This window comes from Acanthaster planci, linkage group LG04 (genome assembly GCF_054643075.1).
Source record: "Acanthaster planci isolate LZ-2023a linkage group LG04, COTS_SCS, whole genome shotgun sequence".
Classification (NCBI taxonomy): domain Eukaryota; kingdom Metazoa; phylum Echinodermata; class Asteroidea; order Valvatida; family Acanthasteridae; genus Acanthaster; species Acanthaster planci.
Genome location: NC_141780.1, coordinates 11,226,867 through 11,241,769, shown reverse-complemented (window position 1 = coordinate 11,241,769; position 14,903 = coordinate 11,226,867). Strand labels below are relative to the sequence as shown.

Below are 14,903 nucleotides of genomic sequence, written 5' to 3'. Positions count from 1 at the left end.
CAGTCCATATATTGTCTTTTGTTTTGGGACATTCTTAGCACCTGTATTTTAGTCCTAGTAGAATCTGACTCACTCTTGAAGAATATCAGTTTCTCCAAACTTTTTTCATTACTTGCAGTTGAAGATTGTACTTTCAAATTTACTTGGTAAACATACTGGAATCTTGAAATTTACTTTATTTTGGACCCGACCATCCCTCATGAAAATAATGACTGTAGAAAAATAATTACAGATCCAGTAACTAACTTTCTTATCTGTCAACTTGTATTACTTGAGCAGGTCCATTGATTATCAGAGAACTGTTTCCCTAGGGTGACAAGTGTACCAGTGTTTTGTGTATGGCAGAGTTCGAACAAAAATCAAATGACCCTTTGATTACCTATGCATGAGCTGTGTGAAACCTTAGGGCAACCTCAATTTGTCTGTTTTTAAAGAAACCTGTTCATGTGATTTAATTTTTGGAATGTTACTTTGTCGTACAGTTCTTTAAAACAAAGAAGACAGATTACTGCCATTTCCAGTCTTGTCCGAAACTCATGCTGGATTTTTGCTCTCTTTTTTGATAGGTGGCCAAGCATTCCTCCATTCTGTTCTTCACCATTTCTGATCTAGCCAACATTGAACCCATGTACCAATACTCACTGACTTGGTTCATCAACCTTTACCTACAGGTAAGACATCTATTATTGAAATGTATCTTGTTATATGTCTTAAATGGTGTTTACATTTGTTAGGTACGGTGACCATTCAGATCCAGTAAAGGAAGGGCCCTCCGCTAGTCCGGTAGCAAAAACCCCTTTCATACCGGACCTGCTACCAGACTTGGTGACTGGTCTGGCAGTTGATCAAACACTCGCCCATCCTGGAGTCTATTGTTTGTAGTTTGACTGGCACAATCTAACCCAGAAGAAACCCTTGTCACGTTTTCACACTCTACACTTAACAATAGAAACCCTTCCCAAGCATTCCAAAAAAGCCACAGCCCACATGGTTTTTCACACAATGGAACCATACACTGCCCAGGTGCTGGCCAGGAGCTTAACAATGGAGCCTCCCTCGCTGGCACATCAAAGCCCCTGCCACAGGGTTTTGCCAGCAATGCCCTTTTAATAAACCACCACATTTGCGAATACTTTGCTAGACCTGTGACTCTTATGCACTTACCCCTTGTTTGATATATTTACTTGTGAGCTATATTCTTTTGGTTTTAACAAACTCTAAATGAAAAATGATGGCTCCGGTCACTGAAAAAAATTCTCTCGAAACCTTTGAAACCCCGAATTAACTTTGCCATTCCTGGATATAACATTTCAGCTTTATTTCCAATTCCATCTCTTACTTTCAACCAGACAGATTTTTCACCAAAAATACAGGTACATGCCCTCAAACATAAATGGATTTTATACTAAGGTGAAAAGACTGGGCTCTCTAAAAGTTCTTATCTGAGGTTAACTTCTTGAAGTGGTACATTTTCCTTTAGCTCCTACCAAATCTGCTTGCAGCGCTCATTTATTAACTCAACCATTTTACATTTATGATCGGTGTACCAGTCTTGAAAGTCTGGATATTGCATTATTGCCTGCTGGAAGCGAGCATGATTGCTGCTGGTATCACTGTAATTGACTTGTCTTGACCACTGCCCTAAAGATCCTACCTTTCATGCAAGTCTGATTGCTACCCCATGATGACACACCCAAGCTGAGATACTTTCCAATATTTTGTAACCCAGAAATCACTCCCCAATTTCTTATGACAAAACATCCTATTACAGGATGGAACAGGCAAATTTTCTGACAAAACATTTCTTAGAGAAAATCCATTCATACAAAAGAATTCCAGTGAACTAAAAAAGAGAACATGTTTTGTTTAAATTTTGACACATCTTTTTCAACTGCACAGTACGAGCTTACCAACTATATCTTATGTGCTGCAAAGTTGACGAACCCATCATGTCACAAAAAATTAGTTGTGCACATGTATTTGAGTCTGCTGAGTGCATGCATATGTGATCAGAAACTAGGGGACAACAGACCTATTTCATTTCTGGAGGCCCATTTCGGACAGTGCTTAAGTCCATCTACACATGTGCTGGCGAGGTTTCTGCACATTATGCCAGGCTAGGTTGGCTGGCTGCCACACACTGACCCACATGTGCCTGCAGCATTCAGACAATCATCTACAGTTAGGCTGCAGAACGAAATACTCATACATTGTAAATCAAAGCCAACCGCAGCACAGGCAAGCCTCACATACAGCGCAGTGACATGTTGCACCAAGTCTGCAGTTCTGCTGGTTTGGCCGTGCACCCATGTGGCATGAAGGCGATTATGTACCAGAAGACTGCACCACAAAATGTATTCATGTGAATTGGAGGTCAGAATCTTATGGGAAACATAGCGGTATTGTTTCAAGGGCACCACTGCCAGGGAGAATGAGGCACACAGCCAGCTTTGGCCCTGGACCAAGTGGACATTTTCAGGGCATCGCGGCCAATTGTAAGGGGACTGACTAGTGTGGCTGCGGAGGCCATGGTGAAATTTGAGCCTGGCAACATAGTTTGTCGGTAGATAGTGAAATTTAGCTCCCCGGGATATTGGAAGTTGTCAAACTACATGTGTATATCTAATAGTGGAAGGCCTGGGAGCTAGTTTGTTAACCACTTCCTGCCGGTGCATTTATCAATGTTGATGATGTTGGGGTGGGATATTTATCATTTTTTTTCTGTTTTCAAAATTCTTTAAACATTCCTATCTTCATTTACGCTTACAAACACGTGAAGGCATGTCGGGTGTCCACTCTAGCCTGACAGATAAAATCTATTGACGCCTGAGTATTTCAGCCAGGCCTGCAGCCTTGTAAAAAGAGCCCAGATTTTGTGGTGTTACGTAATATTCTTTTGTTCACGAACCTGGCTCAGTGCACTGCTGACCTCTTTCTGACCTCTCTCGTCTGATTCAATTCACTAAAACTTCTGATCAACCGTAGTGTGCCCTCTAGCCCCATGATACATAGTGGAATGGCCCCATGTTTGTCCCTCTTTTCTTTAGCATGATTCTAAACGGACGTGTCTTGTTGACATCTTGGAGTTTCATTGAGTTTCTGTTTTGCTTCCACACCTTTGTGATATTCTGACCAAACTGTAACGTAATGTAATAAACTTAAATTCTATATTTCTGAGTTGATATGTGTATTTTCTTGTTTTGGTGGTATTTGTCTCATGTGTGTGCATTTTATAGATGGTTGACTCCATGCTATTATACTACCAAGCAATACACAGGGTCAACAGGGCAACCCTGGGATTGTTGGAGGTTCTATGAGGTAGTGCGAGCGATAATACTGCGGCCCCTCCTCTTTCCTTGGTATATATAGGGGCAACGAGGCGACCCTAGGTTTGTTGGGGTTCGTGAGGAAGTGCAAGCATTCCGAATTCTGTGACCCCGCAATCCCCTATACACCGACAGGAGTCGGTCTGTGGAGGATTGAGTGGAATATTGCTAAACTTGTGATGCTGTGGCTAATCCCGGCTGGCAAAACCATCTTTGGCTCAGTTCAGGGTTAGCCCATGCCACACTTCAAAGGTCTGAGCTGCAGTGCGTGCAATATCATCCAAAGGCTCAGTTCCCCAACCTAACACCAAAGCATTACAGTCAATGACAGTGCAGAGTGGCACTGCACTCGGGGTCGAAATTTTCCCCCACTAGCTTGATCTGGGCGCAACACTTCTGCATCCCAGTTCCCAAGCATTCCGAATGGTCGACGCCTGGCAACAACAAGCTCTTGTCAACACCTACTGTTGGCAACACCTGACATTGGCATGGCTCACAAGACTACGGGCCGGAGTGGCCCCATCACTCCCAGTGCTATCTACACTGGCTGCCCTTAATTAACCAGGGCACCCAGCTGTGACAAAGATGCTGACTCTTCACGGGACAACACACACTGCTCTTCAGAGCGGTCCCTGCAGAAACAATACCGGGCCATGCGGGCTCACCACCACCCGTTCCCGGGACAACGGAGCAAACAAACGACAGGCACTGGAGTCTGAGACTATCTCCTTTGGAAACATGCTATCCACCTGGTGCCTGAATCTCAAGCAAACAAGGGACGACTGGCTGATCGTCGGCAGATTGTTCAACAAAGCAGAGGCTTCTTCCCGCCTTACTTGTGACATGGGCTTCATCATCAATTACGGGAAGTTGAATCTCACCCCAATTCAATACCCCACGTATCTAGAGGCATCTATTGACCTTCAATGAGGCATAATCTCACCAACGACGGAACGCATCAACAACCTTCTCGACTTCGAAAATTCTTTTCTACCGAGCAGTCTGCTCCGGCCCATGCCTGGCTCCGTCTCCTCGGCTTGATGGCCAGCATGGTTGACCTCATCCCCCTCTGCAGGCTGTACATGCGTCCACTACAACTTCATCTTTTAGCTCTCTGCAGACTGAAATGGATCTCAATCAATCTCCAGGTCCCCATATCAGACTTCATCCACCCCTGTCTCCAGTGGTGGTTAGTGAAGAGACACCTCTCTCTCGGAGTTCCCTTCCCCAAGGTGAACCTGAAAATAACTATTACTTTGGGCGCTTCTCATTTTGGATGGGGAGCCTCCCTTCTGCCGCTTCAAGCATTAGGAACATTGGACCTCCACTCCAAGGAAGTCACATCAATATCCTGAAACTTCAGGCCGTATTCGAAGCACTGAAAGCATTCCACCCGAGTATCATTGGCAAATGAGTCCTCATCTCCTCGGACAACTCCACAGTGGTGTCATACGTCAATCGCCAGGGAGGCATGCATTCTCCCCGCCTATGCCTCTTGACGAGATAGATATTCCTGTGGGCCCAGGATTATGGCATTGACTTCCAGGTGACCCACATTCCTGGTGTCGACAACTCCATAGCAGATGCTCTCTCTTGGGGAAAGGTACGTCCCACGGAGTGGACTCTACACACCATTATAGTCGAACAGATCTTCGCTGAAGTAGAGCAACCGAACATCGATCTTTTCACCTCAGCAGAGACCACCCAACTGCCAGTGTTCTGCACCAGATTTTACCACCCGCAAGCCTGGGCAATGAACGCTTTTCAGATCAACTTGGAAGGGATGTTGGCCTATGCTTTCCCTCCAATATCCCTAATACAGGCAGTTCTCTCCAAGATCGAACGGGAATGCTGTCGTGTCCTTTTCATCGCCCCCTTCTGGCCACGCTAGCCACAGTTCCCGCATCTAACCAGACTTCTTGTCTTGGTACCGGTGATCCTTCCCGACAGACCAAATCTACTACACTACATCATTCAAAGTCAGGCGTGCTTCACCCTCATCTGACGTCACTACACCTGACCTGTTGGCTATTGTCAAACAGTCCTTCAGGACTTTTTGATGAAGCTGCCAAAATGGCCTCGAAGAGTCTACGCCAGTCTACATGCAGCATCTGCGGCTCCAGATTATGACATTTTAACAACGAGGTTTTGCTGTGACTGAAGTTTCTGTGACTTCTATAACTGACTTCTTCATGCACCTGTTCAAATCAGATCTCCAGGTTTGAACTATCCGTAACTACCGGTCAGCCATTGCGACTATACACGATGGCTTTCCAGATGGCTTGACCATGTCTGACAATACTACTCTTCAACATCTACTCCGGGGAATGTTCCTTTAGTGTCCCTCAACTAAGAGACTAATCCCTTCATGGGACTTGTCAGCTGGTCTCCAACTGCTTGCTGGTCCCCCCTTTGAGCCTCTCAGCGACGCATCGTTGATCAACCTATCAGTGAAACTGGCATTCCAACAAGCAGTTACTACCTCAAGATGTGGCAGTGAACTGAAAGCATTGTCCATCTTGGATGGCCACAGTCAACAAGAACCCCATGGTATTCGTCTCATCCCAGTGCTTGGGTTTCTCGCCAAGAACCAGTCAGTTTCCCTCCATCCTCCTGCCATTTTTGTACCAGACATTACCAAACACACTGGGACTCCCGATCACAAACCATGGTGCCCAGTGCGAACTCTTAAATGATACTTAGCCAAAACAAGAAGACTCGGAGGTACAACTTTGCAGCTTTTCATCACCACAGTAAAACCTCACTTTCACTATGCATGTGTTGGTATAAAGACAGAGACAGAAAAATACAAAGGCAAAAAATCAGCTCTGTGTTATCTGCCCTGGGCAGAAGTACCCTCCACAACATAGGAGAGAGAGGCCAGGCTCATTTTTAACTTAAAGTCATTGCATGTGCCTTCTGCAAATGCAAAGACCTTACATTCAACCAGTGCACTGCCACAGTTGAGGGCACACAGGACCATCATTTCAATTAAAATCATGCCTGCTCATGTTCTAACTCTGAGTGCATGCAGTTGAAATTTCTACTGGGGCTGGAGAATTGGGGTGATTGTAATCTGAATCTGCATTAATATGACAGGTGCTGTTCATGCCTAAATATACGTAATTATTGTCCTGACCTTGAATTAAAAGGGCTTTGAAAAATTCTCCCCTTTTCATTACTCAACAGTTCTTTTTCCATTATTGCAAAAGTTACTCAAAACTACCTCCCATTCAAGTCTAACTTCAAAAAAAATTCCCCAGATTTTTCTGAAGCTCTTACCAGGTTTGTAAGTCAGTGTTTTGAGAGAGTGTTTTGAATCTGCTTGTATGTTGTCTTCTGGTACCACTTCTACTGGTCTTCCAAGGGAGGAAGGAATGCACATGGTGCTCCTCCTTGACAGTTGCCAATTGACAGCTCAAAAGTACATGTATCGTTCTTTGGCATTCTCACCATCCTTTCTCTGTTTTTCTTCATTCCCATTCTTTCCAAAGATGGATGGAATGTAGTCAGGAAGGTTTACCCAGATAAGTGGTAAAATTAACATGCCAAATAAGAAACCTCTTTTGAATCAATGTGTATTTTATATTTAAACACTTTTCTAAATGGCGTTTTTCTTTTTAGGCCCCTTAATTTCATCCTTCTTTAGAAAACAAAACGACGACAAGTAAGCCCATGGAACTTTTTATAAAACCTGTTCACAGAATTCGAAGCGCATCAGGGAAATTTTGTTGTGTATGTCGAGGCATAGAGCTAGGAACTCAGCCCTTACGTATGGTTGAGGTCCTGGAGGTAGCCTGATTTCAGGTGTATTTTATGTCAAAATTTGCCCATTCCATAGTGGTGCCCAATTTCCGTACAGCTAATATTTATTTGAATTTTAACCTTAAAAATACACAATAGGCCTACCTTGCTCAGATTTGATGTCTTAAGCTTAACACCCCCCCCAAAAAAAACCATGGGGCAAGATTTTAGGATCATCTGACTTTGGAACTATAAAACGTGAAAAACGTTGGCCTACACGAAATGAACCGAAGTGCACTGCAAATTCTGGCACTGCCAGGGCTTGGGGTTCCAATTGCTTCTTCCAATTTTTTGAACCACAATTGTTGTTGCGACACATCTACCGGTATGCGATAAAATCCAACAGATGGATGCCGGCTTCGCCTATTTGTGCACCCTGGTACACAACAGTTTGTTAGTATATTACGTAGCTTAAACTGTCCCTATCTACTGAATACTGCTGGTGAAGTTTCACACAGCTGAAGGCATGGCGGGAAGCATTCGATCAACTGTGCCTACCCATTGCACGTGCATCGTGTTTACTTCCGTGCTGTGACGTCAGCGTAAATTGGTGTATTGGCAGAGATACCAGTATGTAATGATATTACTGACAGCATGTGCAAGAACCTCCCTCCCCTGGATAGATGAGAAGTTTTCTTGCACATTGCAGCACATATATATGTTCTCTTGTGTCTGATTTTGTTGAAACCTGCAATTAGCTTTAGATGTTTCATCAGTTACTGGTACAATGAATACAAAGAGATTATTCTTTGTTTCATTTAAAACTGCCCCATGCAGCGTACTTCATTCAGTTGCACATCAACCTTGACTTAACACTGAGCTTTACTTACTGTGTGCATTTGGTATTGTGGTAGAAGTTTATATCTTTGAGTTATCTCACCTTACATTACCCTATTACATTATTTTCCAATGATTTGTCATTATATTACTCTCTATTCTTTGTTCTGGTTTTCCAAGGAACTGATAATAAACTTTGTGTTGTCTTGTTTTTGTCTTTCCCTAGTCCATCAATTCCAGTCCGGCATCCAGCGATCTACATGAGCGAATCAGTAGTCTGAATGATCACTTTACCTACAGCATCTATCAAAATGTCTGTCGATCACTGTTTGAAAAAGACAAGCTCCTCTTTTCCTTCTTGCTGTGTATTGGACTTGCCAAGGGCAGGTGGGTGTTTTGTTTCTAAAAAGAATCAGAATTCACAGCAGACAATACAGAGCACCTATTCAAAATGTGTCCAATCACGTATGTGTGTTACAGCTGACCAGGTTTAAACATTCACAAGTGAGCTGTTGAATATTTCATTAAGCTGTCATAGAACTCAGCAAGTTCTGAGCCCAGTCTGAAATTATGCAAGAGTTTGTGGCAGTTGAGCCTCGGTTAGTACACACAGTCTTGTGCTATATCAAGTCGCAAGACAAACGGCCAAAATTGATCCAGACGTGGCTTCAATAAGGGCATGAAGCATACAATTACATGGTGCTAAGTTAAGCGGGATATTTAAGTAGCACGGTGAAAGCATGTGGCATGGCAAATCAATGTTGGACAGTGCAATGTTTGTATTTTTGGTCACAGAATTTCAGGCCATTTACCAGTCCCGCCAACTAGTACAATTTAGCCGTATTTCCTATTGAAAACTCTTCAAAATACGATATGTTTCCTCCTCCATAAAATACAGGTTTTGGCCATTTTCACACACCTGAAAAAAAAAATCGAAGTTCAACGGTTACACGTGTACATTATACTAGAAAAAAACAGCTGCAAATGTACATATACATATGCGTATGCACATGTATAAGTACAATGTACATGTACGTGCGTACAGGGTATGTACGTACGTGTACAAACCTCATGTGCAAACAGCATCCGGCAACCACCTGATCATTATGTTGTGATTGGCCACCCATGAAATATCAATAATCAGTTTGCATTAGTGGGACTCTTTAAAGCCACTTGTGTGTCAGTGGAAGAAGTGACAAACAGTCTCCAGTATTTTGGGCGGTGCACATTTCATGGCTACTGTAAATATGTGGCTTAAAACAAGGTTAGTAAATTTCCGCTTTCACCGATAGAGGGCTTTGTGGCAACTTGTGCGGGGCAAAACAATTGTGTCACACATTATTGAATGGCTTTTTCATGTTCTATGTGCATTTTTTTCCGGAGATTTCAAACAATTTTGGACATAGACTCATCAACTTGTCAGTGCAAGACCAGTGTATGAATTGTGTGAAGGGGGTCCGATTTGGATACAATCTTTGACAAGATTGATCCTCATGTTAAAAATTTACAGAAACAAACAAAGACGGGGACTTTTTACGGCTGCCCAGTGAGCACACCAGGCATTCCAAACGCCTGGACATGCAATGTGCATTTCCAGTTTTCAAATTTGGAAAATGTGTGCTTGCCTTCACAATGTGAAGCTTGGCTGCTGACCTAGTATTATATAAGTGGACTAGAGTATTCCTCAGAAATAATGATTTGATTTCAGGGGGCAGAAGATTGTTTTCAAATTTAAACATTAGGATGCCCAGAGAGTATTTGGATAAGTGAAAAATTGATAGGGTGTTCAGTTCCCAGAATAGAGGTTCGGCATGGTGTCTCGAACCAGAGTTTGTAATAACCGATAGCGATTTTTTGTAATATTAATAATTTATTCAAAGAGTATATCTGGGAGTTTCCCCAAACTAACAATCCATATTGAGGATGGGGCAAAACTAGGGTATTATAAATAGAAAGTAGTACATTTGTTGGCATTATGTATTTCAGCTTGCACAAAATCCCTATTGTACGTGAAACTGACAAATGATTGGGGGAAATTGACGCGAGACCCAAAACCTGAATCTGCTACTGCCATGTATATACTCTCCTTAACTAAATACGTTTGATGGAAGTGTACCATGACATTTGCGTGGCTCCAAATTCCTTTTGAAGAAACATAAGTACGACATTTGACACAGCTCTCAATGTGTCTCCTCGCCACTACACATGATCGAAGGGAAATATGATCAAACTACATACGTATATATGCAGAATGGAGTCAAGCACTAACATTTAATTGGATTGGTACACTACTGACTGGTACTATTGTTTTCGTTTGCTTATGATTGGATAGCATTCGTCATATATATCCACACAAGTTTCGTGTGGTCCAAAACAAAAGAACATTAATTGAATGTGAGTAGATGTACTAGCATCTACCAACCTGCTTGTCTACTTGTCAATTTACTCTTGAGAAAGATTCTGCTTTGATTGAAACATTGGGCCTGCTAATTTTGTTGATTGGGAAAAACAGATTGTACAAATCATCCATTCCCTTACCCTTCCCCTGCATAAGTGATCCAGTGCTGTAACAGTTTGTGAAAGACTTCCAGTGATTAAAGGTCAGGGCACTTCCTTGTCAACCAACCCTAACTTTCAAACACTAAAGTGCCCTTAACCATTTTCCAGTTTAGTGTTCATGAGACCAGTTAAGTAAGACAAACAGTTGTATAGTTGTTGCCTTTTATTTTAGCAGTTTTCAAGTGACAGTGTTAGGTTCAATATTATATGTTAATATTTCATATCAGTGCTACATATTTACCAGTGGAGTCCCGGGAGTTGCGAGAGAATATCTTTGGAAAATAAATATTTACACAAAATACACAAGAGCAGTCACCTTTTATAGGATAATGCATGCAAACATTAGGCTTTGGGGTTAACACCATAAATTTACTTTATTAATTTTTAGAATTAAAAAAATACAGGTTCTGCATGATTTTTCAGGCCATGTGGAATAATCAAAAACAATTTGACTGGCCTGATGCATAGTCACCTTTCTAGAGTAGTTACATTTCAAATATATGCTGTACTAGATAAATACATGTGTTTGTTTTGTATTATTGGTCTGCAGGGGCGAAATTGATGACAGGGAATGGAGATTCCTACTGACAGGGGGTGTGGCCTTGGAAAATCCTTTCCCAAACCCAGCCCCTGATTGGCTGCCTGATAAATCCTGGGCAGAGATTGTCCGTGTGTCCAGTCTCCCAGCGTTTGATGATTTCATGTTGAACTTCAGAAATAATGTAAGGCAGAAAGCTGGGTGTGTTTGCAGAGCTTTTGAAACAAAAATGTATAAAAAATTTTCTACAGACAAGCTTTGGTTCAGAAGCATTATTAACTTAAAATTGATGGGGGTTTTGCCGAAATTGTAAGTAATGCAAATCCCCTAAGTACAGTATGATACCTTATTGTTGGTGAAAGGTCTGACAGTGCCATGTGTTGATAAAATTCAGGTCTAAGATGTGTAAGCTTGATTTCTTTACACACTAGCTAAACTACTTTGTTTCTACATTAGAGTTACGGTTGAGTTCAGATATAACTTTACATTGCCATCATTCATGAAAGAATTAAAATTGGACAGGTGCTAAAAATGTTGAGGGATATGTTTCAATGAAATTCCAAGGAAACGTTTTAATGACACTTGCAGTGTTGGAATCTGAGGCTCATATTCTTTGTGTTTGAACAGTCATCATCATTGTTTCCACCAAACACTGCAAACAATAGATTAGCAGCAAACTGAAGAGCACAAAAACTATGATCCCACATAATCAGGAATTTCACCGAGTTATTGTATGCTCAATTATCTGTGTTTCAGAAATGTTATTGGATGATTGGACCCTTTTGATAGTTTAGTCTTGTTACATATGTAATATCTTTCCAGTGCTATTACTGGAGAGGGAAGGGGGCAAGGGGAATGTTGTATTCTCCCCTGTAAAAAAGGAAAGGAAAAAAGAGAAGGAAGAGAAAGAAGGGAGGAAAGGGGATGAAATTTAACTCACTAGTTTGCCTGAAACTACATTTGAATTAAACCCTGTCACTGTTAATGGTTTATCAGCTTGCTGCTAATGAATGCTTTCATTGAGCTTTGCTCCCATTCAGTATTAGACCATTTGGAAGGAATTGTCCTTTGAGGCTAAAGTTTGGAGCATTTGGACTTGGTATGAGCATGAAAGACATCTGTATTATTGTCGAGGTGGAGGGGGAAGTCACGAAGGACAAGTTTAAGAATTTGAAAATCATCAAGGGAAATCATAGACACTTAAGATCTTCATGTTCTTTTAAACCGTAGCTTTGCAAAATATATAGATGTTACTGTTTGCCATAGACACCAAGCTTTGGAATTTCAATTTCAGGTGTCCAATTCACCAAAGAAGTTTTGACTATTTTGCAGTTGGATGACTGGAAGAAACTGTATGATTCACACACTCCCCATACTGACAAGATTCCTGAACCTTGGGAACTGACACTAAACAGCATCCAGAAACTGATTGTGTTGAGAATCATTCGACCAGATAAGGTAAAGATTAGTGTGAGTGTATCAAAGTCAGTGGGGGCCAAATTAAGAGGATGAAAGTTTGATTGAGGGATTTCAACTAATCAATTTAAAACTCTGGAAAATTCATCACCGTAACACCTTTTTTATTCCCTTGTCAAACACCATTTATAAATAATATTGCATAGATTGCATAGAATCACTGCGTATCTTTGTCGTGCTATGCACTGACTGTCTTTGTCATATTGTTGTGTGTGACTATTGTATGTTTGTCTTCAGAAAACATTTGAAAAGGTAGATGTGCTACCTTTCTGAAACAGTTTCTCATTGTTGATTGAGGAAGGTGATTGAGATTGAGCTGAAATGGCATTTATGTATCTCCCCTCCTAGGTTGTGCCAGCAGTCAGCAACTTCATCGTAAATTGGATGGGTAAAGCCTACATTGACCCTCCAACCTTTGATTTGACTAGGTCATATCAGGATTCCAGCCATTCCACACCGCTTATCTTTGTCCTATCCCCTGGTGCTGATCCTATGGCTGGCCTGATGAAATTTGCTGTTGAAAAGGGTATGTTGAGAATGATCAAAATATTTCTTTAGCCATTGCACATCACATTTCACAAGAAATTGTTTTGTGACTGCAATATTGCACATCGCAGATGATTTTCAAAAAAAATATATGCCACTCTTGGAGCTTTTCCACTATGTGATTAAATCCAGCATTACATTTCATGTAAGAACATCTGCCATTAAAATACTTTCCTGAGTGTGAATGGAAATCAGCAATCTTTCCAATGTATTGCCTCCATTGCTCTCTATTGTTGATTAAATCTCTGCATGAAATGTCCATGAAATTTTTGAAGTTACTTCCTATTACTAATGGCATGATTTTCTCCCTCTCCTGCAGTGCATGAAATTTTCTTTGTAAATCTTTTCAATAATGTACAAATTTATGTTCTTCTCTCCATCCATATTGATCTTTCTATGTGTGTGATACCCCCCTGCTGTATAATTTACCTCACTCTGCACCAGGTTTTCTCAAGCAAACTAGGCAGGGTTCTCTTGGCTCCATAAATCCTGGGTTCAGTCGCAAAGGTAGCAGAAATAGTTTACTGAGAATTGACCCACCAGTGTTATCCTCACCGGATTTGATGAGAACCAGTACTCCAGAGGTTGATGAGATGACCCATACTGCTCAGGCAGTTAATGATGGTGAAGCTGACTTGATTATAGAAAGAAATTTGCTACAGATGAAAGACAGCATCAAAGATAGGAGTGTGGATAGTGAAACTGTCAAATCCATGGCAGAGTCAGAGAACGATGAAGTAACAAATCAAGCAGGTACGGATTATTTGGATACTATTGTGAAACCAATTGCTGGTGGAGACAACAGACCTCGAAGTAGCGTCCATTTTGAAGAACCAACTCAAGGTACTGTTGATTCCCCTGATCCTTCCCATGAGCCCATGCAATCCCGGCAGTTCTTGCATCCCATTCTCAAAGATGTATCATCCCAGTCTTTAAGCCTGGACGAGGCTGGTCACTCTGATGTGCACAGAATCCCATCGCAGAAAGCAGAAGCCAATTCGAAGGAAGATGCGAAGGAGATGAAACCATCAATATACCGGCCACGCCTGGCAAGGACCATCAGTCGAATCAGTCGTATGTGTCTCTGTTTACTTGCAAGCTGCTTGTTACTTGTGGGCACTTTGTCTTTAACACTGGAGTCAAGCTTATGCTTCATCAATCACACGCCCCATGTTTAGCAACACTGTTTGTTTACATGTATTGACCATTTGAGTTATCTCCATTTATTTTTTACATTTACCATGAATATTTTGAGTAAAGTTTGCTCGGAGTTTGATGTGGTTTGTATTTTATGTGGTAGGATGGCTTTCTCCTATAACATAAAACTGCGTATTTTAACCTGGTACAGGTAAGCTAAGATGTAGAAACAGTTATGAGGCATATTAACCAAATACTGAGTCAACACTAATAGTGAACTTGTCAAAAGGAAATTGGTCACTTTTCATCTAAATGGTTTTGACTGATTATGTTTTACTGTTATGAAATCTTTAATTGATATTCTATTTTGGTAAATCAAAAAGAAGCATGAGTACATGATATTAGGATCAGGGCATTCCCGAAATTGCAAATCTAGCAGAGGCAAAGATGGTATTGTGTCAGATGTAGGCTGCACCTGTTACATTAGAAAGTGGCTGTACACCAAAGCCTACACTTTGAAGTTGTAGCCATGACTTGTATTTCATTTTATCCTTGCTCTGGCAAATGAAGTGCAGTTCAAATTTCTTTATTTATTTTTATTTATTTTTTCTTTACCCTGGGGAGACCTATCAGTGTCTAAGCACTGTTTTCCGTAGGTGCCCAGCAATAACAATCTATAAAAGTTCAATAATATTAGTTCAAAATTACTCGCCAAAAATTAAAAGTCCAATAATACACCA

General features: G+C 41.3%; 1 protein-coding gene across 14 annotated transcripts in view; it reads left to right on the top strand.

Moving 5' to 3' along the window:
- The window catches only part of LOC110983937 (dynein axonemal heavy chain 3-like), a 187,943-nt gene that overhangs the window by 146,238 nt on the left and 26,802 nt on the right, over positions 1-14,903 (top strand). For 9 of the 14 annotated variants that reach the window (XM_087136025.1, XM_087136035.1, XM_087136030.1 and 6 more), the window contains 6 exons: positions 567-671; positions 8,134-8,294; positions 11,017-11,188; positions 12,337-12,462; positions 12,829-13,006; positions 13,471-14,100. In XM_087136025.1, coding sequence (XP_086992151.1) covers positions 567-671; positions 8,134-8,294; positions 11,017-11,188; positions 12,337-12,462; positions 12,829-13,006; positions 13,471-14,100 — 1,372 coding nt within the window. The remainder of the gene's footprint in view (positions 1-566; positions 672-8,133; positions 8,295-11,016; positions 11,189-12,336; positions 12,463-12,828; positions 13,007-13,470; positions 14,101-14,903) is intronic. The other 5 variants (XM_087136036.1, XM_087136034.1, XM_087136037.1 and 2 more) reach the window with 1 other exon arrangement.